The sequence below is a fragment of the Catharus ustulatus genome, chromosome 2 (assembly GCF_009819885.2).
Source record: "Catharus ustulatus isolate bCatUst1 chromosome 2, bCatUst1.pri.v2, whole genome shotgun sequence".
In the NCBI taxonomy this organism is placed as follows: Eukaryota; Metazoa; Chordata; class Aves; order Passeriformes; family Turdidae; genus Catharus; species Catharus ustulatus.
In genome coordinates, this window is record NC_046222.1 from 84,855,968 (window position 1) to 84,883,773 (window position 27,806).

Below are 27,806 nucleotides of genomic sequence, written 5' to 3' on the forward strand. Positions count from 1 at the left end.
TCTGTGTCCCTGGGGTGTCCTCAGGCTGCACAGTGGCCATCACCCTGTGCATGCAGACACAGTGCTCTGTGCAATACAAGCCACATCAGCCAAGCCATTTATTTCACCAGGCTATCGAGGAAGGGTTTAAATTCTGCTGTTTCTGCACCCTAGGTGAAAGCTGTGCACTGCAAAGCTGGTGACACTGTTGGAGAAGAAGATCTGCTGGTGGAACTGGAATGAAAAGTTGCCTCCACACTGTTGAATTAACTAAGCCTTTATTATTTTTATCTGTAAAGTAACATTAAGGCAATTCAACACGGAAAATGGACAGTACTACGCACAAGATTTTATACAGGCATATTTACTGTATCAGTGGTTAAGACAGCAAACACAGATGTTAAATCTTGGCAACAGATCCCAGATTTTTTACTTCCATAAATACTTGTACATAACCTTTGTAATGCTTTGATTTTTCAGGATCAAATAAAATCAATAAAATACCATTTCTGCTTTGAAACAGGAAAAGTCTCTTTTTTAAAATAAAGAAAACACAACAAAAGCCAAAATCTGATTTGTCTTCTCCACGGCAATGTCTCTGGTTTGAGGCCCCAGCCAGGCTGTACAGAATGGCTGGCAAGAATGGAAAATTAACCACTGAGCAAACTGAGCAGTTCTCCTTTACTCTGTGTAAGTGCTGCACAAGTACCACCAATAGCTTAAATTCTGATCAGATTTATTTCGAATTAAGATATATATTTATTGAATTATCATGTATTAACTAATAAATTATTATAGAATTCTTGATTATATATTTTAAATACTTATGTATTATTTTTAATGCTTTGTATAGATTAGATTTAAATTACCGGCTAGAGGCTTTATTTTGCTGGTGCAGACATTTGTCATGTATTTTCATTTAAAGTTTTAAGGGAATTGTCTTTTATTCAAATTCATACCCAATTTCCCTACCCTTACCTTCTTGATACTGATTACTGGATGCCTTTACAGAAGGAGCTGGCATTGTTCTCAGAACTCTTTAGCTGCTGCCCCAAGGTACTACTAAGAGCACATGTTGTGTCTCAGACCAGGCGTCCTCCTGAATGCCTACAGGAAAGGGAGACAAAGGGACCTTGACCACTGGTCCTTGCCCTGGAGTGGAGCTGCCCTGCTCTCACTTTCTTGCCTAGGATGTGCAGAATCCTGCTACTTCCCAGAAAGAAACCCTGTGGCCAGAGGTGCCTGGGCCCTTTACTGGAAAAAAACAGTCGGTGACAGGGCTAGTGACTCATGTTCAACCAGGAAAGCTTGATTCTGCTTGAAACTTCTGACTGAAAAGGCATTGTTCCTGTTATTGAGACACTGCTAATTACAACCCATGGCCAAGGGGGAATATGTAGTGCAGGGATCTGGTTAGGGAATTAGTTTATAAACTCATCCAGATGAGTAAGGAGAGTGTTTGGATAGTACCTACCTTCCAGGAAAAGTAATGCTTTTGGAGTTGGAGAAACTGAGGCAGAAACCCTGCAGATCTCCTTACAAGTCTCTTTACTGCCATCTTACCCCTATCCAAAGGAGCACAGTTCAGTCTCTGCAGGTTGCCCTAAACAGATAAATATTCTAAAGAGACACAAGTATTCTACTGTCAAGTTACTTGTTTTGCTTTTTGCAGCAACATAGAAGCTTTTCTAAATGAGATGCAGCAGTGCCTACTACTGCTAAAGTTTAGGCTGATTCCCTACCCCGGATTTCCTCTGGCCATCACAGGGCTACTGGCAGTGAAGCAGAAGTACAATATTGTTCTTAATTGTATCCTTGCTGCATTTGATGGTACTTTGGCTCACATACAATGCCTGCTCCAATCCCTTTGGCAGCTTTGGCTACTGTAAATCTATCTGTACCAAACACTGCAGCTGATGGAAAATATAAGGCACAGGAATGTAACAATAGAAAGCCACAATTTTCCCAGATTGTACAGAAACCGGCACAGTTGCTTGGGTCAGGGGGACAACAGTCTTCTTTACATATTTTTTCCCAATTTAAATGTTGCAATAATCACAATACAGGTCCTTTGGATATTTTTATAATGTATATAAATTTTTCCCCCATTAGAAAACTCAGTTTGCATATGGTTGCAAGTTCTGCATTAAAATGCTTAGCAAAAAGTCACCTTGACAGTAAGTGCTCACAACAGCTCCAGTGTAGGTTTGCTTTTCCTGGTCCCCAACAGCCCCCACATCCCCCAGAACAGACACACACACACACAGGCACACACACACACACACACAGGCACACACACACACACATCCCCAAATCCTACAGTCACGCAGTGAATGGACGCAGAATCCAAAGTGCTCAGAATGTAAAATTAAAAATACAATTTTAAATGTAACTTATATTCTCTCAGTATTTCTTGACAGTGCGTTTTAAAACTAAACACAGTTGAAAAACAGACCTTTCCAGTTCAGAAAAAAACCCATTGCAATGCAGAGTAAGAATAATCTTTACCTTTTCTCCAGCAATTTCCTATTTGTCTAGAAGCACCAAGTTATCTGACCAGCTTTCCCTTTTTGCATACAGTAGCCTACTAACTCATTACAAGTCAATATTCAACAGGAGTTGTGCTTTACTTTGCAGACATTTACATCAGTTTCAGATATTAGTGCAAGAGAAAATTTGTCAATTCAGGGGAAAAAAATTAATCTGTTCCTCTGCCTTTCACTGACCTCCATTATTATGCACCAAGGCAAAGGGGGAAGTTGAGGGAATAATTAGACCCCAGACCTGATGTGCACGTACAGTAATTTTACACCTGGTGCAAGCCCAGTTACCTGCAGCAGGTTGGGGGGCCAGGAGGACACTGACTGCCTGGGGTAGAGTCTGCAGCTCTGGGCCTACGGGACTTCAACACTAGTGCCAAGGCTTCTGGGTTGGGAAGGTTACAAGAGCTCCTGCATTTTAATAACAAGGTATTACAGCTTTCCTGGAAAGGTTACTGAGCAACACCTGCTTAGCACTATGTCTTCGGCCAGGCCGCGTCACCTCCTGTCTCTATTCCCGGCTTTCCCGTAGGACGTAGGAGAGGCCGTGCTTCCCCGAGGAGTCGTAATTGTCATAGTAGGGGAGCCCGACCCACTCGGGCGGGTACGTGGCTGTGCTGTACACGAAGCACTCCAGGACGCCGTCAGCCGCTGCCCGCGCCTCTCCCGCGCCGCCCTTTCCTTCCCACTCCACCACCTGGATTCTCATCAGGGTGCGCTGGTACATGTCTGGGCAGCCTTCGAACTCATCCAGGAACTGCAGCATCTGCTCATCCACAGAGTAAATCTCCCCAGCAATGTGGTGGCCTGTCCCCGGGATGTTCAGCATGTAAGGAATATTGTATTTCCCTGCAATCACCAGCGGGTACTTCTCCACTGTGCGGCCCCTTCCTTGGAATTTTGCTAGGCCTTTGGCCGTGTTGATCATGTGCTTGTAGTTGGGCTGGCCCTTCTTGAGTGTGCCATAGACGAAGACACGGGCCATCGTACTTGCAAAAGCAGCTGAAAGACAAAGAGGTATGTTACCCACAGGGCCAGTGCCCTGGAGAGCCACGGCCCTGCCTAGGCACCTCCTACACAAAAGGCTGTTTGGGCACGTGCAGAAATGCTCCCGTAGTCCTATACCACATTCAAGTATCATACTCAATTCAAGTACCTTGAAACTTTTCAGACAACAGCTACATCAGTGAAAAACAGACCAGGAGAAAGTCAGCGTTTTGCAGCAGTTCTTTGCTCCAACCAAATTACATTCTCTAAGGAATATCAAACATCAGCCAACACATCCCTGACCCCCAGGAAAAGCTCTAAATCCTTCTTAATTTCTCTCTTTCTCACCATTATGGGAGCTGTGCTGCAGCAAGTGCGTGGTGTTGTGCTCAGTGGCTTCCCAAAAGCAAGTGTAACCTGGTGTGGAGTCATCTCATGGATGTGCTGATGGATTGCAATAATGCCAGCACCGAGGTCCCGCTTGCTGAGTGACAGACCAATGCTGAACAGCAAGCTGTGGGGCTGGGGGAGAAACTGGAAGCCAGGGCTGCTGGCAGAGAGACCAGGTAAGGCCGTGTTCCTCCTTGTTCCTCCTCTTCCCTAGACAGACACCCCAAAGTGTTAAATCACCCAACTAACTGGTCTGCACATGTGTGAGCCCTCTCTTGAAAACAGACCCTGAACAACCATTTTCTTTATCTGTGAGCATGAAACACTCAAAATTGGTTAAAATGGAATAAAAGACTGGCTTTACTGAAACATAACAGGGGGGAAATGTACCTTCATAGTTCCTGTATTATTTTTTCCCACTGTGCCCTGCTTGTCCTCCATCATTTCTGTAGGGTAGAAGCAGTTCTTGCATTGTGATGTTTTCCCACATTTTACCTATGGTCGCTGACTGGGCAGAGCCTGCCCCATCCACAGTCACCTGGCTGGGCCAGACACCCAACATCAGAGGAGCCTGTGTAGCTCTCTTGGAAAGAGTGTCATTAAATAATGTATTTCAAATTTGAGAAATATTTTAAAACAGTCTGGAAGTAGAAATTTAATCTATTTTCTGCAATTTACTCTTATTTTAGTAAACTGTTAGGTTTGGTCACTTATCCAAAAGGGTGTGTTGCTGGCCGAGAACAGTGTCATTTAGAAATCCTCAGTAGCCAAGCAATTTCCCCTTTAGTGAAGCAAACAGTTTTTCTCTGTATCAAAATACAGCTTTCCAAGCAAAAACACTGTATGCCTTCATTTACTGGCAAACTGCTTTCACTTAGGGGAATAAGAACACACTGATTTTTCCCCCTGTATTTTATCAGATATACTTCAGAGTAATTTATCCTTCATGACATAAACGAGGTTTTTTCTTGGATGCAGCTCATTCCCTCACAATAAAAAGAGCATTAATATTCAGTTGGCCCGAGTCTCTTTTATAAGAAAAATCATTACCTTTCAGATTGTGTTTTGAATAACAAACACAGATCCTTCAGGAAGAAACTTGTCCCAGTGGGGATTGAGAAAGGATCAGAGTTAAGCATTGAAACATGCAATTAATTCCCATTAGGGGATTAGGGCACTCGTGTTCACTTTGAATCAGAAAAATGAATTGTGAATTAAATTGTTCACAACCAAGAGGTTACTTGTCAGAGTTAATAAGTTAAAAAATAAAAAGGGAAACCTAAAACGCACATAAAAAGCTCTGTAGTGAGTGGTGCATCTGTAAGAAAAAGATACGCTTCATTTCCATTAAACAAAAGCTCTGTCCCTACTGTACAGCTGGAGATAAGCTTCCAAAAAGTTCACAGGGAACAGTGTCACCATTTCCTGGTGAAAACAACTTCCCTGTTTCTGATGGTACAGCACCTGGCTGTTGGGAAACATCAACCATTTAAAGAAAGGCAGCCATCCTCCCAGTGCAGGGTCCACAGAATTCAACAGGAACAAAGGAACTTGCTAACCCAGGTTTGGGCAAGTGTTTCTGATCTAGGCTTTGAGCAGGCAGTACAGAGATGGAGTAGGAAGCTGAAGTTTCAGCCACAGCTACAGCTCCCTGTGGCACTTCTGTGCCCCACAGCGGCCCTGTCACTCATGCTGGATGGGCTGAGCACGACTTCTATTTAAAAAAACACAACAACAAAGCAAAACCCAGCCCTCCAGCCAAAGAGGGATTGAAATAAACTTGGTAATAACATTTCCTGATCACTACTCCATATAAATAAGACATATACAATTTTTTGTGCAATAAATCTCTGTGCTGAGCATTGCGCTGCAGAAAGGCTGTAGACGTATTCACATTACTTAAAGCACTCGCAAATCCTGTGCTTTTAAAAGGGTTTTGGCCACCTTGTGGCAGGAGAGCACAGAGCAGATTTGTATTTGAGGGTCATTTCACAGGCTTTCACTATGCAGCTGAAAAGAGTTATAGATGGCACCCCCTTGCTGAATCACCAACAAGAAGTTGCCTTTTCTCACTTAATCAATTTTGACACTTCTTACCTTCACTAAACCACCTGAGAGGAAAAGAAAACCCACCAAAAACCAAACAAAACCCGCCCAGACTTACACTGAATATTAGCTGCCAGGACAAAACAAACCCATTCAGAAAGTACTTTCATGAAACATTCATACCAGAATCATTAAAATTTAATGTCATGGGGAAACATGAGTGAAATCTGTATGTCATCTCTGCAAACTATTTTTTTAGCTATGAAAGATGACCCGCCAGATTGCTTGTGGGATCTGTAACTAGTTGCTTCATCAGACAGGATGCAAAGATCAGAAAATAGAGGAACTATTTCAGCATCACACAGATAGGTATTTTTGGGTGAAAAGTGGCTCACAACTGGTACCAGCGAGGAGCCCAGATTGCCACTTGGCATTAGTGCTGGTAGGGTGGCAGCACTGTATCCACATCCACCCTCACCCACCAATGGAGCTCTGGGTCAGGGCTTTGGTTTTCCCTCTGGAGGGCCAACAGCTCCAGCGAGTGAGAGAAGGGTGGGCGGCCATGGGGCCAGTTACTGGCTCACTCATCCTGCACTCGCAGATGAAGCTGCAACCAGGCTCTTTACTCCCAGGCTGTGCCGAAAACAAGACTTTGCTTCCAAGTGGCAGCAGCAGCTTTGGGAAAAAGCACCTTCTTTTTTAGCACAATTCAGACAATTACAGGACCCTACCAGCTTCTTTTAAAAATAAAACGTGGCCCCAGAGCTGTGCATTGTGCTGGCTCCAGGGCTGTTTGCAATCATGCTCTCAGTGGGTTTGGGAGAAAAAGTTTCAACAAAATAAAACCTAACTCAGAAAGTATCCATTTCTCTCACTCCATACAGTAACATTATTTTCCCTTGAGAAAAATTCTCTGCATTGGCTCTGTGACCAGATATAGTTACACATTAATTCTTCAGAAGTTTCTTAAAAACTGTAGGAAACAGGTGAAAAAACAAAATGCCTTGAACTTTAAACTTGAGCCCAGTCTGTTTGAATGAAGGGAATTTTAAGGTCACTCTTCACTCAATGCTAACTTTCAAGAAGGACTAACATGCCAGAGAGGACTCCTGGGACCGCATCCTGTTGGTCCTTTGATGCTTTCATTTTGTTGCTTGCTATTTTCTTTATAGCACAGACAAGGGCTTCCTGCCTGGGCCGACCCCTTCCCAACCTTGCTGAATACCTCGGAAAAAGTTTATGGCAAGACACCTTTCTTACATTAACCACAGAGGCACCAGTGAAACGATGGCTCCTTTGAAATCAAGAGGTTATGGTCTCCTCACAGCGGTCACCCGCTCCAAAACCATGAGGTGCTGGTTTGTGAAAACAAACAAGAGTATTGGAGTAACCAGGACCATGCTGGATGCTACTGGGCGCTACCTGAAACTCCACTTAACCTTCTTTGCAGATTCTGTTTATTTCTTCCTTGGATAACTCACATCCCCAAATCAACAAATACTCCTGTGCTTAAACTGGAGTATCTTGTGAGCCTTTGCCAGGAGGCAGAGTAAGGATGCCCTTCCTTTGGACAGGCATCAATCACAGCACTGCTCACGTGCTTTGTCCCCCTTTGTCGTCACAACAAATGTTTGCCTTTTGTCTCTGTGAAAACATTCCAAATAATTTTCAACTGTACTGCATAAACAAAATGCATTAGATTAATTTTTATTACTTACAGAAAGAGTTTAATTCCCAAAGTGACTTTTAGAAGGTCTCAAAGTGGCAAACAGATAAAACCACCACATGCAAAAAGATGCTGGGAATGGAATTCAGAACACACGCTGGACACAAAATTAGACTGATCAACCGGCTAAATTTCTAGAGAGTGCAGAGATAGGAGGGGATCGCCAGCACATCAGGACAAGAAAAGGCAGATGAAAATAACAGAAGGTCAGTTGATGTGGACAAACTGAGTTGAGAGGAAGGAGGGGAAAGCTGTCACCTCAAGAGAAAATTATATTAGCAAATACTGACTGTTCTGTCCTAATATTAAGTCATGTTGTATAAGTTTCACTAAAGTCTTGAGACCTCCATCCAGAAACCTGTGGATTACAAAACTATTTAGAAGGAGCTCAGGGCAGAGCACTGAATCCAGAACTGTTTTACTTGGGCCAAGAATGAACCAGCAGGAGCTTAAATAGGAACTGATAAGATGGGGCATAAACACCTACAAATATGGGTAAAAGTTTTTAAAAAAAGACAGCTGATTCTCTGCATACATGAACATAAAGCCAGCAAAATTTTTTGCACAGAAACGTTACTATGGATAGGAACATCTTTCTAATTGTAAGAACAGACAGGCATAAGAACCATAACAAATGACCCCAAAAAAGCTTGAGGGCTCTCTTCTCTTAGGGTGGTCAACAACAGATACCTCAGCATCACAGGGCAAGGAAACATCGATGAATTTCTAGACTTGAGTCCAGACCCTCCCCAAGTCAGAGTGGTGAGCGTTGTGCCGTGTAAAGGCCTTTTCCTCCTGTGAGCTCTCACACCTGTTTTTGTGTCAGCAATGGCAGCAGCAGCATGGAAGGCAGCCCCAGGCTGCAACTGCACGTGTGTGCATGAGGCCAGATTACTGTGGGGTCTTTCCCTGATGTCTGCTCGCTTCATCTTCCTGAGTCAGGGGGCTCTGTGCACCTCCTCAGTGCCACCAGATACTTTTCCAGTGCTTACTCTCTTCATGGCTGACAAGTCCACATATATTTCAAGAACCAAGAAGCACTCTACTGATTCTCCTATGCTTTTCTGACACAGGGAAACTAGAACTGAAATATTTAAGGATAAACCATGAATTTATGCAGGGAGAGAAACCACATCTCCTCCTTTGTTCACACTCCATTCTCCCCATGCCTTTTCAAGTGTTATTGAGCAACACACCAATGTTTCAGAAGAACACAGCAATACCTCAAGCATCTTAGTCTTGAGTGCTGAGGTGTGTTTATTGAAAATCAATAAACAGTGTAGAAGCCTTGAAAACTGGAACTCTCAACAACTTGTTCAAACTATCATGGATGCTAGTTATTCTTGTCTTAGAGAAAGACAAGAGACTAGATGGCTTCTCAAAATCCCACTCAACCATGGTGGGTCCTTACAATGCAGTTTTAAGTACACTACAATTAATTAAACTTCTATACACAAAAACATCTCATCTTTGCACTTTTAGCATAGGTGCTTACACTGTTGTGTCTACACAAAAGGAAGAAAAAAAAACAACCCAGAAGAACAGAGCATAAGCTTTAAATGCCAGACTGCTGTTACAGGAAAAAAGTAGAAAAACAACTTTTGATAGGGCAGTCGTGCTATGCCACAGTGAATTTGAAGTGGTTTCCATCATTGAGATGCAGAACAGAGCCCAGAGTTTCAAACCACCGACATCCTGAAACTCGGGACAGAGCCTGCAGCTTGGATAGGTTCCCTGCGAGGTCAGCACATTAATTTACATGCCAATACCCGGAGCGGTCAGTTCGCTGTTTTGCACCGAGAAGATCATCCCGGCCTGTGGAACATGGCAAACACTTTGAGTACCTAAGCATGGGAATGTATTTCTCTACACTGAAAGGATGGTGAGAGAGAGAACGGGAAGAGAGAAAAGATGGGGTGTTGTGTGGGATTGTGAGGTGCCTGTCCACAAAGGAAATGAGGGAACAGCTGCACAATGATCCTCTGTGAAGAGGGGAGAGGTGCCCAGGTCATGGCCCAGCACCGTCCCTTGGGAGAGCGACTGAGCCTGCAAGGGAGATGTTTATAAAGCCCCACTGTTGAGCAAGAGCATCCTCCCACTGGCAGAGGCCTATGGCTTGGGAAGCCATCTAATGCCTTTGCTCCAGCTCCGTAGAGGTGCCACGGCAGGGGCTGCAGGCAGGATGAGAGACCCAGTGGTGCCTCTTGGGCCTCACTGTGTGGCTGGCTGGCAGGGCAGCAGCTGATAGAATAGAGCAGATCACTCCAGCCAGCAGCTCCACAAGCAGCAACAGGATGTCTCCCTGGGATGAGTCAAGGTGCCTGTGCCCTGCGGCACCACGCAGAGAGGTCACTGCAACACAATGCTCCTCAAACCTTGCTAAAAACCAAAGGAGAGCACAGATGTTCAGGGAACAAAATGTGCTCTGCTAAATGAGCCAAACAGAAAAATCCAGTATATATCTGGGAACAGTAAATATTACACTGAGTATTTTTCCTCCAGAAATGGATACACACTCTTAGTCTAGCTACTAAAACACAAACCTTTGACCAATGTGGCAGAAATTAAGCATAAGAAAAACCCCCACAGACTGTTTTTTTTTTTTCAACACATGATTCCTGGAAAACTATGAGCTGCTTTAAATGGTCAAAGAAAGGCAATTCATATGCATTTGCTGAGACTACATATACACACTCAAGGATTTTCTACACAGACCCATGCTTTGCCTGTGTAAAGAAAACCAGAGAAGAAGAAAGGAAGGTTAAAACCAGCTGTACTGAAGGAGCCACCAGATCTCAATGAAACACAATTTTAAATTTTCCACCAGAAAGGGTACAGATAGTGTGGGATAATGGCCAAAGGACATTTGCTCTGAATGTGGGAAATACAAATTTTGTGAGGTTCAGAAGAAGTAGTGGACAATAAAGTATATCTATACACACAGAAGTTACACTAACAGTAACGCTTTTTCATTTGTATGTATACCACTATGTACCAATGGAAGGAGGTGAAGCCTTCCTTGACATTTAGAGGACCAGAGCTGGGGTTACTAAAGGTCCATAGAAGCAAAAGTGGAGCTTTTTTTTTCCAGTCTATGAAGCAAATTTGTGGAGAAGCATAATATTTAACATGGGACATACTAGTAACAAATCAGCTCAACAGGCTGCCCAGGGAACTGGTGGAATCACCATCCCTGGAGGTATTTAAAAGGTGTGTAGATGGGGTGCTCAGGCACATGGTTTAGTGATGGAGTTGGCAGTGCTGGGTTAACAGTTGGACTCAATCTTAAAGGTCTTTTTCCAAACTAAATGATTTTGTGATTCTATTCTAATTCACTACAGTTATTTTATTTTTCTTACTACTTAAATGTATATGCAAGTCTTACACCGGTAAGCTACCTGGGTAGTTTTATTTAATAAAAATATTTTTAAGGTGAATTTCAGCTTGCAACTTAATACAAGTCAGAAATAAAAACCCAATTCATATCTCAGCAACATATCTCTTCCACCATTTTCTAATATAATAAAAGGCAAGAAAATACAAACCAAAACAGGACATCAAATAAAAACTACAAAGAACCATGAACAGATGTATATAATTAACTTAAATCCCACCGAGGTGTATCACTTCTCTTTAGAAATTAGTAACAAGTTTACTACAGAACAAGTAAGTCACAGATCATCATGAAAAAAGAATTAATGAGTTATTTCAACTGTCCTGGTTTTGATTTTTGCTAAGAATGACTTGCAAATTCCTGCAATGAAGTCTGACACATACCTCATGTTCTTCTTCAGCAACAGGGAATGCATCCTTATCCCAAAATAAATACATTTACTGGACTCCTATCTTCTGCACAGAAGAAACAAATGCATATTCTGGAGACATCAAAAAAAGCCTGAAATTGCATTTAGCAAGGCACTGGAATATTTGCTTTCAAATCCATAAAATGTACTGACTCTCAAATATCCAAATATCCTTCTGCCTGGTAGAGTCAAAGCAAGACAAGAAATCTCCTATAAAGTATATGTCAAATTAAATGTTTATTTTCTGGTAAGCAGTGCTTTGGTCTCTGATGCAGAAACAGATGTTATAGCCTAATGCAAAATTTAACACAGGTCTGTAAGATCTGTATTTACTGAAAAATGAGGAAAACCAGCTATACAACCCCTCAAATCTTCTCATGGAGCCACAAGAGTCTCACAAGAATTACTGAAGGAAGTAACTCCCTACCTCTACATATACATTTGCAATTGCAGATAAAAACTGTTTTAGTTTTTTGATGACACATAGAATTTACTCTAATTCAAAGTCTCCTTGCCAGTTCTTCATCCAGAATGCTTGGAAGGAAGCTTTTATGAAGAGCATCTTACAGCAGGGGTAAGACTGTTAACAGAATTACATAATATTCATCTTAATTTATATGAGCCAATTACTTACAAATAAAATTTTTACATAAACGAAAATGGCTTTATACATGCTCTGCAGCCTCTCTTCAGTGACCTTTGAGAAAGAATTTCTGATAGTAGCTTGATAAAGAAAGGAGAACAGAATTAAGTACTGGAAGTAAATGAGAAAGGGATTAATATGCAATGTGGTTCTGAATGCGAAAAAGCCAGGTCAGGGTCATTAAACAACCTACTGACAAGGATAACACAATGAACCTGGAGTTCATCATTTGATAACCAGTGAAAACATCTCTAGACCAAGTCACAGGGAAGAACTGTCTATGAACAAGTAGTAAGTTAAGGGAAGATTATAACGGACCATATTACAATAAAGCAGTAATAAGCACAGACAAAAGTTAGCAGTCATATTCCTCAGGAATCAGTATTGTTTCATTTCTTGGTGATGCGGTACTATTTGCTACAGCAATTAGCTGTGTGTGATGCATCCAGAAGAGCATCATTTCATGCTACAGCCACATGAGATGGCCTAAGAACTGTGTGATTGAAGATAGCTTTTAATGATGCAAAGTTCAACGACATGTGTTTAGGGACCATGGATAAGAACTTCTGGGGCACTCACCATTTGAAGGCAATAAAGGAATCAGAATCTCTCAAGCTGGAAGGGAGGCATAAGAATCATGGAGTCCAACTCCCTCACCTCACAGGACTGCTTAAAGTTAACCCACATGACAGAGAGCATTGCCCAGACTCTCCTCGATCTCTGACAGGCTTGGTGCCATGACCACTTCCCTGGGGAGCTTGTTCCAGTGGCCAGTCACCCTCTCAGAGAAGAATCTTTTCCTCATGTCCAGTCTGGACTTCCCCTGCTTCATCTCATTTCCTCTTATCCTATCACTGCTCAGCAGGGAGATCAGCACCTGCCCTCCACGGCCCCCCCTGAGGAAGCTGTTAAGGCACTGCAATATCTAGGAGAGAGTCCAAGTACACCTATCCATTGATCTAGAGTTTGTGCTGAGAAAACCAGCATGAATTAGGCAATATCACAATACAAAATGTTCTGAATGTCTCAAGCTACATCTTAAGATGCAGCCAACTTAGGACTGGAGCAGGTCCCAAGCAAATGTGGTTAAGCCTCCATTATAAATTAGCATATCTTCTGAATAGCTTTAGTCTCTCCCCATAACAGCCTCCTTGCACACCCAAAATATGGGCCGAAATTATGAGAAAAGAGGATGGCTAAACTGGCTACATTAGCTGTCAACAGAGCAGACCAAAGGGGATGCACAGAACTTGCATGAAAAGGGAAACTACCCCGTCCCATGTCCATACTGTGGGACATGAGGCAGAAATGACAATGGATCACTATATTCCTGCTTTCTCAGGGTTTGCTGTGGAAAGAAGAAAACAATTCATACATCCTGCTATTTTACTGGGAACCTTTCCAAATAGGTCCCAAATATCCAGTAGTACGTAGAATATCCTCCAATTTGCTTCCTCATGCTTTTTCAAATTTCAGTGTGAGTGAAGAGGATAAGTAGGACAGGAACAGCAAGTCCCAAGACTTCTCTACCCTGCTAAGTGGAAAGTTTCCTCTTGCATTGGGATCAGCAGACATTTTTAACACACACCTCTCAGCATCAACTGATACACAATAGAAAACCATCTGCTCTTCCTGTCAGCAACTTTGCTCCTACTAAAATAAATTTACAAGCACCACTTATAATTTATTTTTATGCCACAAATAAGGAGAACAGCCTCCAGTAAATACAATCAGCACCACACTTGTAAAAACAGACTGCTTGCACTGAAAGGTCTTGGCTCATAGCAAATACAGCCTGGGAGTTTCAAGAAGTACTTCTGGATGAACACTCACACCAAATGCATTTGACAATGAAAAACTGAAATAAGAAGGGATGATTTTATAATTCTCCAAAAATCGCATTTTTTGAGTTAGAACAATGCTACCTGAAAAATATTAAAGATATGCATTATTCACACAATATTAAAAATGCACAAAAACATTATTAAATGACTTCTTAGTCCAACTTGGCCATAGGAAGTTATATTCCAGCTCTTGAACAAATCAATCACTGCCTTCCCAGTGCCACTCTCCCCACACAAATACTGCACAGTACAGCAGACTTGGGCAACTCCCAATGCCCACACACAGAGAAATAATGTTATTATTCTGAACAGCATTTTTCCCAGACTTGACAGTATCTAGGGACATCTGGAAATCTCAGTTAATTTCACTTCTGCATTCCTTAAGCAAACACTCACTTAGTGATGCTAATTAACTGTGGAAAAATTAAATAATATAATTAGAGAGCCAGATGCGAATCAAGAAACACTGTATTACTTAAAATACAGAAAGAAATCATATGACATTTTAATTTTGTCTTTTTGATATGGCTTAAAAAGACAGGTAATGATCAAATAACTTCTGACTTTCAGCACGTGAACATTTCTTTCAAAATAGTTAAACTAGTGGCAAATTACAAACCCTCACTAGCTCACCGTTTACTCCACAATAACTATCAATTAGTAGAGGCATGCCTCTGAATCCATAATGCATTACATTTTTTACTTTCAACACCTGGTGTCACCAGAATAACACCATATATTTCTAAAATGCTCTGCAGTGTGTGTGCGCTTTGATTTTAGGGCAGCAATACTTCAAAGGAAGTGGAATTGTAGAAAATTATGGCAAGCAATGCACACAGATTACACAGATTTTTTTTTTTTTGTTAATTGATATATTATCAGTTAACTGACCATAGCAGGTCATTTTAAAAATGAGGCTCAAGGTACCTAAAAGCCTTAATCCCTTAGACAAGGTCAAAAAAGGCCTGAACAAAGTGAAAATTTTCCTGCATTTCAGTATTTTCAGCAAGATAAATCCTAAACCTTTTTTTTGCAAAACCACTTTAACTGGTGATTTCTGCTACACCAGAATTTTGCTAATTGCAATCAATTTTGTAGGGGCTAATCAAAACCTTTCTGTCCAGTCTAGGGCTGTATTAATCGGTTATTATTACAGTTCCCCTGAGAATAGACAGAGGAGAGCGATTTTGATTGATTATTGCTTGGAGCTCCTCGGATTCCCAAGACACTAAATAAAAAGTTAAATATCAAAGAAGGTTTAATTAATTTTAGTCTCTCCTTCTTTCCACTCTATCAGCAAAATAGAGCTGATAAAAAATTGACAAATTAAAGGGAAATTAAAAGAGTCAGAACTGGTGACCCTGTATTTTTTTTTAATGAGAAAGTACATGCATTTATTTGCTCTAATCTTTAGATAATGGGCATAAGAAAATGAAAACCTTCTCAGCTTTTGATGCCTATTTTAAAGCCCAAATGAAGTTATGGCTGGCAGTTAGATTAATTGGTGCAAGATTTGTGTTATTCTTTTTTGAATATTAAGATTTCTGTTTTTCTTTTAATATAGCATTTCAAATAAATCAGTGAAAGAATCCTGAACTCTTGGGGAAAAAAAAAAGTCATAAGCTTGTTATACAAGAAAGACAGAAAATACTGTATTGCAACATACAAATGTAGTATTTCAGAATCAAAAGGTTTAGCAGTCTGTATTTTGGCATAAAATTCTGTATCAGAAAAGAAAGGAAGACATGATCAAGATATTTATAATTAATTTTGTAAAAACTTACTCAGACTGTCACTTCCCTTCCACTAATTATGAATAGGTTTCCTGCAGCAGACTTTCCAGAAGTCATACTGCCTTTCAATACTTTGTCAGTTAAGACAGAAGCACTTCCATAGGTACAAGTTTCAGGTTTTAGTGCAATCACTGTGGATTTAAAGCTAGAACAGAAAAGCTAACCCTTATACAGGAATTATTTTCAGGTGAGTGCATTTCTAGGATCTGTAAACAATGTCTGGAGGAGATCCCTATGTGCCTGCAAGGCATTCACTACCTCTAAGCTGATCTGTGGGGCCAGCTTTTTCCTGACAGGCTTCCAAATCCCCTAAACAAAGACAGGCAAGCAATACAACACTGAATAATGGTATCAAATAACATCAATCCACATAAAGAATAAAATAGTAATGGAAAGTAGGAAAACAAGATAAAGCCTGGGAAAAGGGATGCAAGTCATTAAGAAAAAGCATCTCTTCTCCTCAATGCTTGATTTAAACAGGTATTAACATAAATTAGTAATTTTTAAAAGAGACAGAGCCTAAATCTGGGGGGTTAATCAAGTTAGACAGGTTTTATAGGCAGGTTTTGTTTATTCTAACACCCACCACTTGCTCACTTCAGGATTTCAGAGCACAAACCCCCCCAAACAAAAAAAGAACCAAACCAAACACCAGTAGTTTTATGTAAAACAAGGCGTTAATTATTTTAGAACTCTCTAGCCCCTTACCCCTTTTTAAAAAGAAAAAGTAATAATAAAAAAGACCTTAGAGGACTGTTTTCTCCCAAAAGATACAAGTATTCAGCGGTCACTGACTCAGAAAGTACTTTTATGTGCAGGAGCAGAAGGACCACTGGTAAAGTAATACACAGGTCACAAAGGTTTATCTGGTGCTGCTCAGCAGAGTGGCCTGACGTGTCCTCCACCACAAAAGACTGCCCAGGCAGACCTAGGGGACACCACTGGGATGGAGATACACACTATTCTAATGTCAGCTCCTATGGAAGAAAGAAGGGATGCAGGCCTTTTAGTAATAAAACCTAGTATTCAGAATGCACACAGAGGCAGTTTCTCATCTTTAGCACTGCTAAGATGTGCAGATGCTGAAAAGAAATCTGTCTTGATCCATACTAGTTACTTTGTCTTGACCTTGGCAGAACTTTTGACACTGATAATGCTCATGATATTCCCACAAGCAAGCTAGAAAAGTATGATTTACAAGAACTGTTGGTATTTAGACAAAAGAACCAAACAAACCTCCAAAACTGTTTTAGAAAAACTAGTTAATATTTGTCAGAGGTTAATCTCAAATTGGACATATCCTCAGGATTTGTTTTCATTCCAGTAGCAGGGAAGCACCAGTAATGAAAATACTGAATGATGTGCACAAGGCTAATGAGACAGTCACAAATCCACAAAATAATCCTTCTCCTGGTTGTGTTTGTTTTTCATCTCAAAAACTGTTTTTAGATCAGAGATATGACAGATTTTAATCCCAAGCAGTTCTGAAATAACTGCTGTTTAACAAGGATTTTAAAAATATAAATTATATTTTGTTTACAGGCATATAGATTTTATTTATTCTATTGACAGCATGCTGGTGAGATACATCACTTTGATATGGAACCATTAAAAATCGATACCCTCACATAGTTTTCCTCTAAGCTGCTGATGTGGCAACTGTAGATAACAGACACTGGTATTTTTCTAGACATATGATAAACAATCTTACACACACATTTGTTTATCCACTGGATATGTGATTCACAGGTGAACTGCTCCACATGCATATGAGTATAATCTACAGCAGTGTCACAGGTTTTATCAAAAACAATAATGTAAGCTAGTACACATCTCTTAAGACAGCTAAGTGATTGTATCCTGGTAGCTCAGAAAACAGGCTACAAAAGCTGCATCTGCAGCAGCTTTGCCCACAAGACAGAAATAATGAGACAAGCAGAGCTGTCTTAGTAAACACTAAAGTTATGCGTGCTGTTAGTACTGTAGAGCATTTACAGATCACAAGAATAGAAGATTACTGGGGAGTTTATTCCCATTAAGAGATAAAAATCATCAAGTTTAAGAGTGACTGTTCCACTGTCACTAAAAATACTTCCTAACACTCTTCCCTAATTAAACTCCCAAAGCATCACTACTACCTAAAGTAAAAACTCAGCTGATAATGTAGCTGATGGTTTAATGGGTTGGCACAGAGAACCACAGAGAGGTGGGGCAGATGTCAAATAAATAATCCATCGCATACATAATCTCAAAAACCAGCACAAGAGATTAAGTTTTGACCTATCTAATGTCATACCAAATTACCTGATGTGGCAGGAGGGTCATGAAAGACAAATTATCCTAAAGACAATGTCATCTGTTCCTTCCTTCTAGTACCATACCTACCAGCTCTGGTGTCTGCTGCATCACTCTCCAGACCCTGCTTAAAATCTGGTTGCAACAACATAAATGGTTAATCTCAAAACCTCTCCAAAAAAGCACCCCAAAACCAATCAAAATGTTTGACAAACCTAGAACACAAAGGTCAGTCCTGGACTTGATAATTTTCTTAGTCTATCATAAGACCTGAGAGCACAAAGTTATTATATCAAAAAGAACAACTACACTTAAAATTCACCAGTGAACTGGACTGCCATGTCAATGAATAAACACATCCTGAGCTCACAATAAGACTGCAATCATAATAAACCTCTGCTAAAGACAGCTAAAATACAGAGCCTGATTTGAGTTTCCACCTAAACCAACACTGAAACAGAAGTTACAGATCAGACATACAGACTACAATATGACAAATTAAAGAGATTAAATTGCTGTTTTGTTATACAGAAATTAGGAAGAAAATTTTTAAGTTCATACAAAATTCAAGATACTTGATGCTCTCCATTAATATAGTAAACTGTCACTAAGCATACTTAATTAAAAGACAAAATAACTACTAGCAGTAAAAGAACAGACTAGATGAACAGATGGATCCAGATATATTTTGACCTAAATTTCTTGGTATTTTGACAAGATAAATGAAGGTAAATATAAACAAGAAGAGGAGGGAGAGGAATAACCAGCCAGTCAGTTTATCTCAGTAAGGAGTCTCATACTAGAAAGATGAAAAAACCACTATCAATTCCTTTTCCTTCTCTGCTTATGTGATTGTCTTCTCAAAGATGTTTTGTTTATGTTAAGTAGGTTTCTTGAAGCTTCCCATAACCACTTACATATTCACCTGAGACATTAATTATGCCGGGAACTCAAATAATGAAATAAGGCCCACTGCCTTAGGACAGTTCAATCAAAAGAAATAAATCATTAACCTGTACTATAATTTAAATCTCTTAAAGGTCGATTTTATTCTATGCTCTCTCTCTCTTGAATTTGACCCCTGCTAGAGATAACAGTTAAGAGAACTGTTTCTATCTACAGAGTCCACATAAGGCAGAGATTCTTCCTTCTGAGCCCTTCATATCACCTTCCCTTTGGGCACTTTCCCCAACCAGACAGTTTCTAAGTATGTAACTTTGTGTTACTTTCCATGTTTGAAATGAGCTTCAGAAAGCCTCAATAAGATTTGGCCTGTGGCTGGATTCATATCCTGAAAGTTTTCATAGCAGGTATATTTGAACTACATCACAGCAAGGACGGCAGCCTTGGAGCAGGTTAGTGGTTTGATGTGTGAAACGTGTATGTGCATTGTAAGCATCCTGCTGGGATTTATTCCCTACGTAATTTTCAGCTAAGGCAAAATCAAGCCTGGGGCTCCACTCCATAAACTGGGTTGAAACATTCCTCTCCATTCATATAGTTTCTCAGTTATGTACACATTTTAGTAATATACTGCAGGGTCAGTGCAATCTCATCTAAATTTAATTTAGTTGTTCTCCTATGCCTACATCCATCCTAATACTTACCAAGCATGATCTCCACACCTCACAAGCAGCACCTGACCTTTGAAACACTGCTTCACCGTACATGAAGCCACACTCCATACATGTGCTTACTCTATCTCCTCTCAGTGAAACATTCTGGAACACTGAGCTCAGATTCCTACTTACTCATTCCACAGAAAATCTAAGTTTTGTTGGTTCACTAAAAACTGCCTCAAGGAAGACCAATAGCAATTGATACACACTCAAACATATCTGAAAGATGACATTAATTCCAAGATTATGTTCTCACACAGTGAGTTTTAGTGATCTTTTCCCCTCACTTTCCTAGCCTCTGTAGGCTTGTCCCATCCTCTTCAGAGTTCTCATTTTGCCAGAAGTTAAGTTTGGGCCTAAAATGTTCTTCAAGCCACAGTTTCCCTTGAGCACCTGCACAGGTATGCAGTCAGGGGAATAAAGAACTCATTAATAGCTATTATCCTCCTTCTACTCCTGACAGTAAATCCAAGACCATGACATCTCAGCGGATGTCAACAATCATGGCAAGTGTAGTTTTTTCCATCCCTTATCTGATCATCTGCACCAAACTACTATTGCTGAAAACTCTTTTCTTCAGTTGTCTTCAGTTCTTCTACCCACATATTCTGGTGAGTTTCTCTCTCAACTAGTCCTATCTTCTGATCTCTGAGATAAAAAATCTGAATCTAGCAATTTTCTCTTACATTTGTTAATATGGATGCTTATGTTATGAAGCCCCTTCTCTAGACTTCTAACATTTCCCCTTTTTTCCATGAGCTTTTCACAAAACCCATGAAGGAATTCCCATTTTTAACTCAAGTTAAAACACCAGCAAGGACCTGCTGCCTCATTGTAGAATAGTGTCTTCTCAGTCCAGGTGAGCTGGGTTGGCTAAATCCCCACAATGAGTGAGTGTGTATTGCCACATATCGCCATCATACAGTTTTTTTTATCCCTTAAGCAGAGGGAAATACATAAAAACAGAAGCCAAAAGAATGTCATCACAAAAGGGAGGCAAGAATTAGGCAGGAGGACATCACTAGGCTTACCTTAATTTAAAACTCCTGCAAACACCATTCCTCCAACAGAAAAACAGAACAATGCCCTTATTTCTCACTGACTATTTACAGTCTCGCTTCCAAGACGGTTTTTCTCAGCAATGTTTTGAAGAAAATTGGTTTGTTACTATTTTTACTTCAAGATTTCACTACTACTGTATATGTGGACTGGGCCTCTCCTGACAGGAAATAATCTAACTTGTTACCTTTGATTTCTAGAGAAATTCACACATTCTGAGATCCAACCAAGAACAAAACTGTCATTTACAGAACTTGCAAGATTTGGATTCTGTCTATGGACAGAATCCATAGACAATTACAGTAATTTCACGAATACAAGCCGCACCAATTTGACTAAGATTTTGCTCCTAAACCGGAAATGCGGCTAATAATCAGGAGCGGCTAATACAACCTCAGAAGTGCCAGCCAGAGTGCTGAGCCGAGCAGTTGCAAAGCCGGCATTTTGCGATTGTTACAAATCGCTACTCTGTTGCACCGCGGGTGGAGCCTGGCTCCCTGTAGGCAGCACGGGGGGCGGGGAGAGAGGCGGGAGAGCTCTCTTTTCTCCTCTGCCACAGCCCAGGGGAGAGACGGGGGGGGCCCGGCGCCGCCATTGCCGCGGCCCGGGGAGGAGAGGGGGGACCCGGGCCGCCCCTACCGCGGCCCGGGGAGGGGGGGGGAAGCCCGCACTGCCATTGCTGCGGCCCGGGGAGGGGGGTGGAAGCCCGCGCAGCCATTGCCGCGGCTCGGGGAGCCGACGGGGTGCTTTGTCCCCGCCCGCCGCCGCCGCGGCAGGAGCAGGGAAACTCCGTCCCTGCCCGCCACCGGCGCCACGGGCGCGGGAAAGCTCCGTCCCCGCCCGCCGCCGCTGCCGTAGGAGCAGGGGAAGCTCCGTCCCTGCCTGCCACCGCGGGGCAGCGCCGACCCGGGGTGACTGAGCCCAGTGGCAGCGGCGGCCGGCCCCGAGCTGCAGCACCGGGCTGGGCCACCTGGCCCCGTCAGCGGCCCCTAGTGGGCCGAGCCTGCACAGCCTTAGCTCAGCCAGTAAACCCCGCCCTCCCGCGGTTCTGTTACTAATTGCACGCGGGTCCTCGCTGCGAGCGACAAAGCGGCTTATATTCGGGTGCGGCTTATCTATGGACATAAACCGAAATGTTTGCCAACACTCAGAGATGCGGCTTATACTCAGTGCGGTTTGTATTCGTGAATTTACTGTAAAATGGCATAATGATTTTAGTGGTAAAATTTAGTGTCCATACCCTAGCCTAGTTTAATGTGCAAATTAAACAACAAACACTTGGGTTCAATTAAAAGAATTCAGAAAGAATGCTATTAATAGCCTCCAATGATCTCAGAGGGTAGCATTCACCTTGCTTTAATTTCCTACAGTTCAGAATCTAGGCTGGTCACTCAGGCTTCACCATTTGGTGTAAAGAGATGTGAGGTACATCTCTTGTCAGCAACTACAAATGAAACTCATCTCAAATCCAAGTCTGTCATCCTGGGAAGCAGACTAAAGAAGAGGGCAGTGCTGAGGTACAAACTCATGATTCTTATCAATACCATGTGTCAGTAGAAACAATAAAACTTGAGTCATTGAAAGTGCTGCACACAAACTGGCCTGCCCGCCACAGGGCAAAACATATTAACTTGACAAATTTCACAAGAGGTGTAGACAACATTTAGTACCCGAGACGCAAAGGTGGCAGCAGAGGTACAGGACGAAAGCCAGGATATCCCAGAATGAGTCAAGCTGGAAGGGACCACAGTGGGTTACAGGTCTCTACTCCCTGCTCAAGCAGGTTTATCCTAGGGCATGTTTTACAGGATTGCAACCAGATGGTTTTCAAGTATCCCCAGTGAGGGAGACTCCACAACCTCTCTGATCAATCTGTTCCAGTGCTTGGACACCTGCACAGTAATGAAATTCATGCTCATGTTCAGGTGGAACTTCTTGTGCATTGGTCTCTGCCCAATTCCTTTCATCCTATTGCTGGGCACCACCGAGCAGAGCTTGGCTCCATTCTTTTGGCAGCCTCCCTTCAATACTTACTGATGAGGTCTTCTCAGAGATCCAAGAGAGAACCTATAGAAGATTTGAGTCCAGACCAGGTGCAAAAAAAATGTATTTTGCAGAGAAGTCTTTTATACTAACATTCCAAAACACTACTGAAACTGTGAATGATATTTTTACCAGAAAGTAACAAAATGCCAACAAACATTCCTAATGCTTCTGGAATACTAAGTAAACAGCAAGACTTCTAGACATGATGAGAAATTACTATCTGCATTTGCTTCCCCACTAAAAGGAGAGCTACAACCCTGACTGCTATTGGAGCCAACTCAGCCAGAAGTGCAGTACAGCAGTTAAAATTACTGTTTGGGATCCAGGTTTCCTCTGACATCTCAATGATTTGCCTTACACATCTTTACCTTAGGACTCATGAATACACCTTGCTGAACAAAGCAAAGCAGCCAAGGCAGCAAGCACCCTGCACTTTATTAATGGGAACACAACCAGCAGATTATGGGGAGTGAAAATCTCCCTTTACTTGACACTCACTAGACCACACCTACAATACTGCACCCACTTGGGGGCCCAAACCAAGAAAAAATATGGACAAATTGCAGTGCATTCAGACAGTCATGGGGCAAGTGAAAAGCAACTCGGGAAGCAGCCTTTTCAACTTCAGAAGAGATGGCTTTCAATTCACCTAATAGCAGTCTTCCCATACCTGTGGTTATCCAGGAAACACAGCCAGGATCTTCACAGTAGCGCATGTCAGAGTTGGAAAGCAATAGGTATAAAACAAAATAAGAGAGGCACCAACTTAATTCAAGGAAAAGGGTTCTCATGATACAGACAAAAATTGAAGCAAGCTGCCCAGAGCTGGTGTGTAGCTCTATCCCTACAGGTTTTTCAAGACATGTTGGATAAAACACTGAGCAACCTGGTCTGGCCTCACAAACAGCCTTGCATTGAGTAAGGAGGTTGGACGAGTGACTCCCCATGTCCCTTCCAAACTGAATTTTGCTGTGATAGAAGTTGTGGGCTGCATCAGGCTAGACAAAATGAGGGGAGAGAAAGAAGATAAAGAGACTTGCAATTATTCTGGTATTATTTGATAGCACACATTTTTCAAATTGCAGCATTGTTCTAATGCAGCTACTTTCACACAGCTGAAGCCTGGCACCGGCAGGGTGATCTCCCTTTCATTTAGGAGCAAACCACAGCACTGGAAAAAAAGCAATGCTTGAAGGAAAGGATGAGAAAAAGCAATTCTACATGACCAAGAACTTCTGTCAGAATGTCAGCAATACAACGGTAACTCTGGCTGTTAGTAAAGGTCATGAGCAATTAGAGTCAAAACACTGCAGAGAGAGGTGGTTATGTAGGTAATTCCAAAGAAAAAGAGGTGTCTTGTCAGACAGAGAAATCAGGAGTGACAGTGATATTGAACATGTTTTCTCAAGATGTTAAGAGCAAATAGCTGACACACTTAAAGAAATCACAGTGGCCAAGATTCTTAATATAAAGGCCATTCTTCAATGACACTGTAATGGTAAATCAATAGGACATGATATTATCCTGGTACAGTCTGTCCTTCTTCAACATTAATTGGAAATGGGGAAAAGAGAGCTGTATCTGACATGGTCCATAAAATGTAATTAAACCTTTGTGGTGAAAAAGAGCAGAAAATTCTGGATAGCTACAGATTCTGGGTTAAGAACAGTGATTTACTACTGCCTGAATAGTTCAATTTCTAAAGAAAAAAGGTATTAAACATCCTCTTTGGAGAGACAGAATGCAAAGGGTATTACATTTGCTAACTCAATGACATGACTGGCTCCATCCATTTCCCCTGTCTCTTACTCAATTATCTATGTAATACTTACCCTTTCTGTCAGAATACTGCAAAAAATCTATGAAAGATGAGAAAACAAAAGGTAGCATCAGTTCATATAGAAAATGTGCTCTGTTACAGGACATGCTTGCTGCTTAATCAGTTCACGTCACTTAAAATATCATTCAAGTTACACATTCAATTCTACTTAAATCAAAAGAGTTATGAAAATTATTTGACCAGGTTCAAGTTCAGAGAACTTTTAGAGTGTGAGAAACATGCAAGAAGACTTGAATAGGAATAGAAAAGCGCATTGCTCCAAAAGTGAAATTACAAAAACTACAGTGAAATGTAGCATCTTTTTCTTCTACCACCAGTAACCATTAATAGCATTCATGATTACACAGAAAAATAATTTGGCTAATCCATTAGAAAGCGCAGCAAAGTTAGCAGCAGAAGGCAAATGCCACAATGTGCCCCTGGAATTTACTCTCTTATTTCGCTCTTTAACACCTCCCATGACTATACCTTTGTGCTTATACCTACACTTGCACATTGACAATGTAGACCAGGCAGCCACATAACCTAATTTCCCTCAAGTTCCTAAGAACAAGCACAACCACATAAACAAGAGAAGCAGAACTGGCAAAATCTATGGTTACATGAGCAATCAGATGAAAGTAATTTTAAAGAGGCAACTTGTTTAAAACAGAGTTGGGTTACTATTGGGAGTTACAAGAATGTACAGATAGACTTGGAGGTATGTTGGTTGGATGGGACCTCTGAAGGTCGCCTAGCCCAGCCTCCCACTCAGAGCAGGGCTAAAGCCAATGCTAGATGACACTTTCCAAGGGAAGAGGCTGTGCTCAGCAGAACAGTGGGTGGCAGAGACAGCAGGATGTCTGGTGCAAACCAGGCCTTGCTTGTGCCCTCTACTCTCTGGAGGCACAGATTTCCATGTCAAACATCGGCCAAGGAATGCATGAGCTGACAAGGTAAGCCTTTCTAAAGGATAAAAAGGAGAAGCTGCAGTAAATAAAGCACTCCAAGCAGTATCTCTATGCTGAATGACAGGAAAAAATGAGCAACAGAAAACTCCAATCACATGTATAAAGGGACCAAAAAGAAAAGCTATAAGGAGTAGATGACATGACACGTACTAACAACATGACACACTTTCTTCCATGATGGGGTGAAGCTGTATTCAGTATTCCAGTGGTCTCAAAACAAACTCATAAACAAGCTCAAAGAAACTTGCTTGCAAAGCTGATGGCAGAAAACCATGCTAATTTGGGAAGTGAGGAGCAAACAGGCTGCAAGAACCCAAGGAAAATGAAGTGTGACGCACATATCAAGTAGTTAATGTTCGTCAGCAGTCAGGTGAAGATTTAAAAACATTAGCAATACATGGAAAGGCCATTTTTTGTTTTGCTTAACACAGAAAGTCTTTGAAAATTCAGGTTTTGAGACAGACAGTAAAAGAGACATCTGTTTAGTTTAGCATTTATCTAACCATGGCAGGAGAAAGCTGTTCTACATTTAGGTAACAAGACATGTTATTGCTCATATGACTTTGACAGCTATGATGGAGCAAGGACAGGCTATGATGCCACTTAAATATACTGTAGAGACTGTCTAAGTTTTTAAGACTTCTCTCAAGAGGAGGAGAGAAGAATGAGAGAAGAATGATGAAAATTTGTCCATGTTTTGGTCAGAGATGTGAAATTTAAAGCCTCTCTTAATGGCCTTTGTCACACAATGAACAACTTTAATTGTCAATAAATTGCTTTTCCAGGTTGACTGCCTGCTTAAGCTAGAGAGTATATAAAACAGGTCCACTCCTCAGAGAGTTCTACATGAAACAACTCGGTCATGGAGATATTTACAGTTGTGCCACTGTACGTTCAGCTCTACAGAAGCTGCTACATTGGTATTTTCAAAGCATGGCAAAAATTACAGAAGCAGCAAATTAAAAAACACCTGAAGCAAAAAATGAGGAAGTTAATTGTCTGGAATTAACACAGATATAACTAAATGAACCTTAACCCAAACACAAAAGACTTAAGTAAGTCTGTAATGGAAAAGGATACAGAACAGGTGGGGGACAAAAGTACAGCAAAATGAAAAGCCAAAGCACCTCACCCAAACATTCTGTTCCAAGCAATGCAGGCAGAAAGATAAGTGCTCTGAAATATTATCTTGTAAGGATATACAGTCATTGAATGCCTTGGGTTGGAAGGGGCCTTAAATCATCTATTCTGAAGCCCAACCGTGGGCAAGGGCACCTTCTATTAGACTCTGCATCTATGATACCTGAACTCTTTCCTTTCTCTTTTCCTTCTAGCTTAGGTATTGGCTCTTCAAATGCACATCACTAACCCATTACAAGGGCAAAGGCATGTTACTAAAAGGAGTACTTGGATCATAGTGAGCACTTCTGTTTGGAGGATGCGCCTGAGCACCTGCAGCACGCAAGGTGATCACGCCCCTGGCCGATCCAGCGCCAGGGACAGCTCTCCCTGCACTCAGCTGTATCACCGACATGCCGCCTCGCACAGAGGCGCTGCTGTGCCCTTGCCCCACGGACACCTGTGCTCCAGCCGGGAGCCCTGAGCCGCCCGCCGGCCCCCTGCCGCCGGCAGGGCAGGACCGGGCAGGCTCCCACGTGGCGTTCGGAGCGCGGGCCGGGTCGCAGGCTGCTCTCCGCAGGCCCGCAGGCTGCTCCCCGCAGGGCCGCACCGCCGGCCCTCCCGCAGCCCGTGCCGGCACCTCCGCCTCCCCTCAGCGCTTTCCCGCGGCATCACGTGTGGCGACGGCGGACCGGCCCCGGCCCAGCCGCCCCGCCCCGCTCTGCCCGGCGCTCTTCGGGGCACTCACTCGCCAGAGCTGCCGCTGCCTCCGCGCCTCCGCTCCCGCCTGCGGCCTCCGCGTTCTGCCCGTCTCGGGGCGCCTCTCCGGGGAATAGGCGGCGGGGCGGAGCGGGCCGTAGGGCGGTGCCTGCCCGGGCTCCCTCCCCTGCGGACGGGGCAGCGCGGGGAGCCCGCAGCGGGACCGGGGTGAGCCGGGGTTGCTGGCCGGGGCTGGCGCGGCTGCCAGAGGGACGGAGCGTGCTTGGCCGGAGCGCGGCCAGAGCGGCCAGGCGGGCGCGGGGCCGGGACAGCCGGACAACCCGTGCCCGCTGCCAAAGCAGGAGCAGCGCCCGGTGCTCCCGGGAAAGGCCGCTCCCGGAACCCGCACCAGGGCCTCGCCTCCTTTA

At 42.4% G+C, this 27,806-nt stretch overlaps 2 protein-coding genes across 3 annotated transcripts in view; one reads left to right on the forward strand and one right to left on the reverse strand.

Annotated features, from left to right (window-relative positions):
* Window positions 1-485, forward strand: part of PCCA (propionyl-CoA carboxylase subunit alpha) — a 280,797-nt gene extending 280,312 nt beyond the window's left edge. The window contains exon 24 of the mRNA XM_033053042.2: window positions 154-485. Within this exon, the coding sequence (XP_032908933.1) occupies window positions 154-222 (69 nt within the window). The 3' untranslated portion in view covers window positions 223-485. The remainder of the gene's footprint in view (window positions 1-153) is intronic.
* GGACT (gamma-glutamylamine cyclotransferase) lies at window positions 241-27,495 on the reverse strand. 2 transcript variants are annotated; one of them, XM_033053041.1, is made up of 3 exons: window positions 27,428-27,456; window positions 24,603-24,629; window positions 241-3,521 (listed from the first exon to the last, which is right to left on the reverse strand). In XM_033053041.1, the coding sequence occupies exon 3, from the start codon at window positions 3,502-3,504 to the stop codon at window positions 3,031-3,033; it is 474 nt and encodes a 157-aa protein (XP_032908932.1). In that variant the 5' UTR covers window positions 3,505-3,521; window positions 24,603-24,629; window positions 27,428-27,456; the 3' UTR covers window positions 241-3,030. The 2 variants fall into 2 exon arrangements, with proteins under 2 accessions (XP_032908932.1, XP_032908931.1); XM_033053040.1 differs by lacking the exon at window positions 24,603-24,629 and having other exon boundaries at window positions 27,428-27,495.
* Window positions 27,496-27,806: the final 311 nt, after the last annotated feature.

Bases quoted from the DNA above. Each gene is read 5' to 3' on its own strand.
- GGACT (XM_033053040.1), bottom strand. From the start codon at position 3,504: ATGGCCCGTGTCTTCGTCTATGGCACACTCAAGAAGGGCCAGCCCAAC.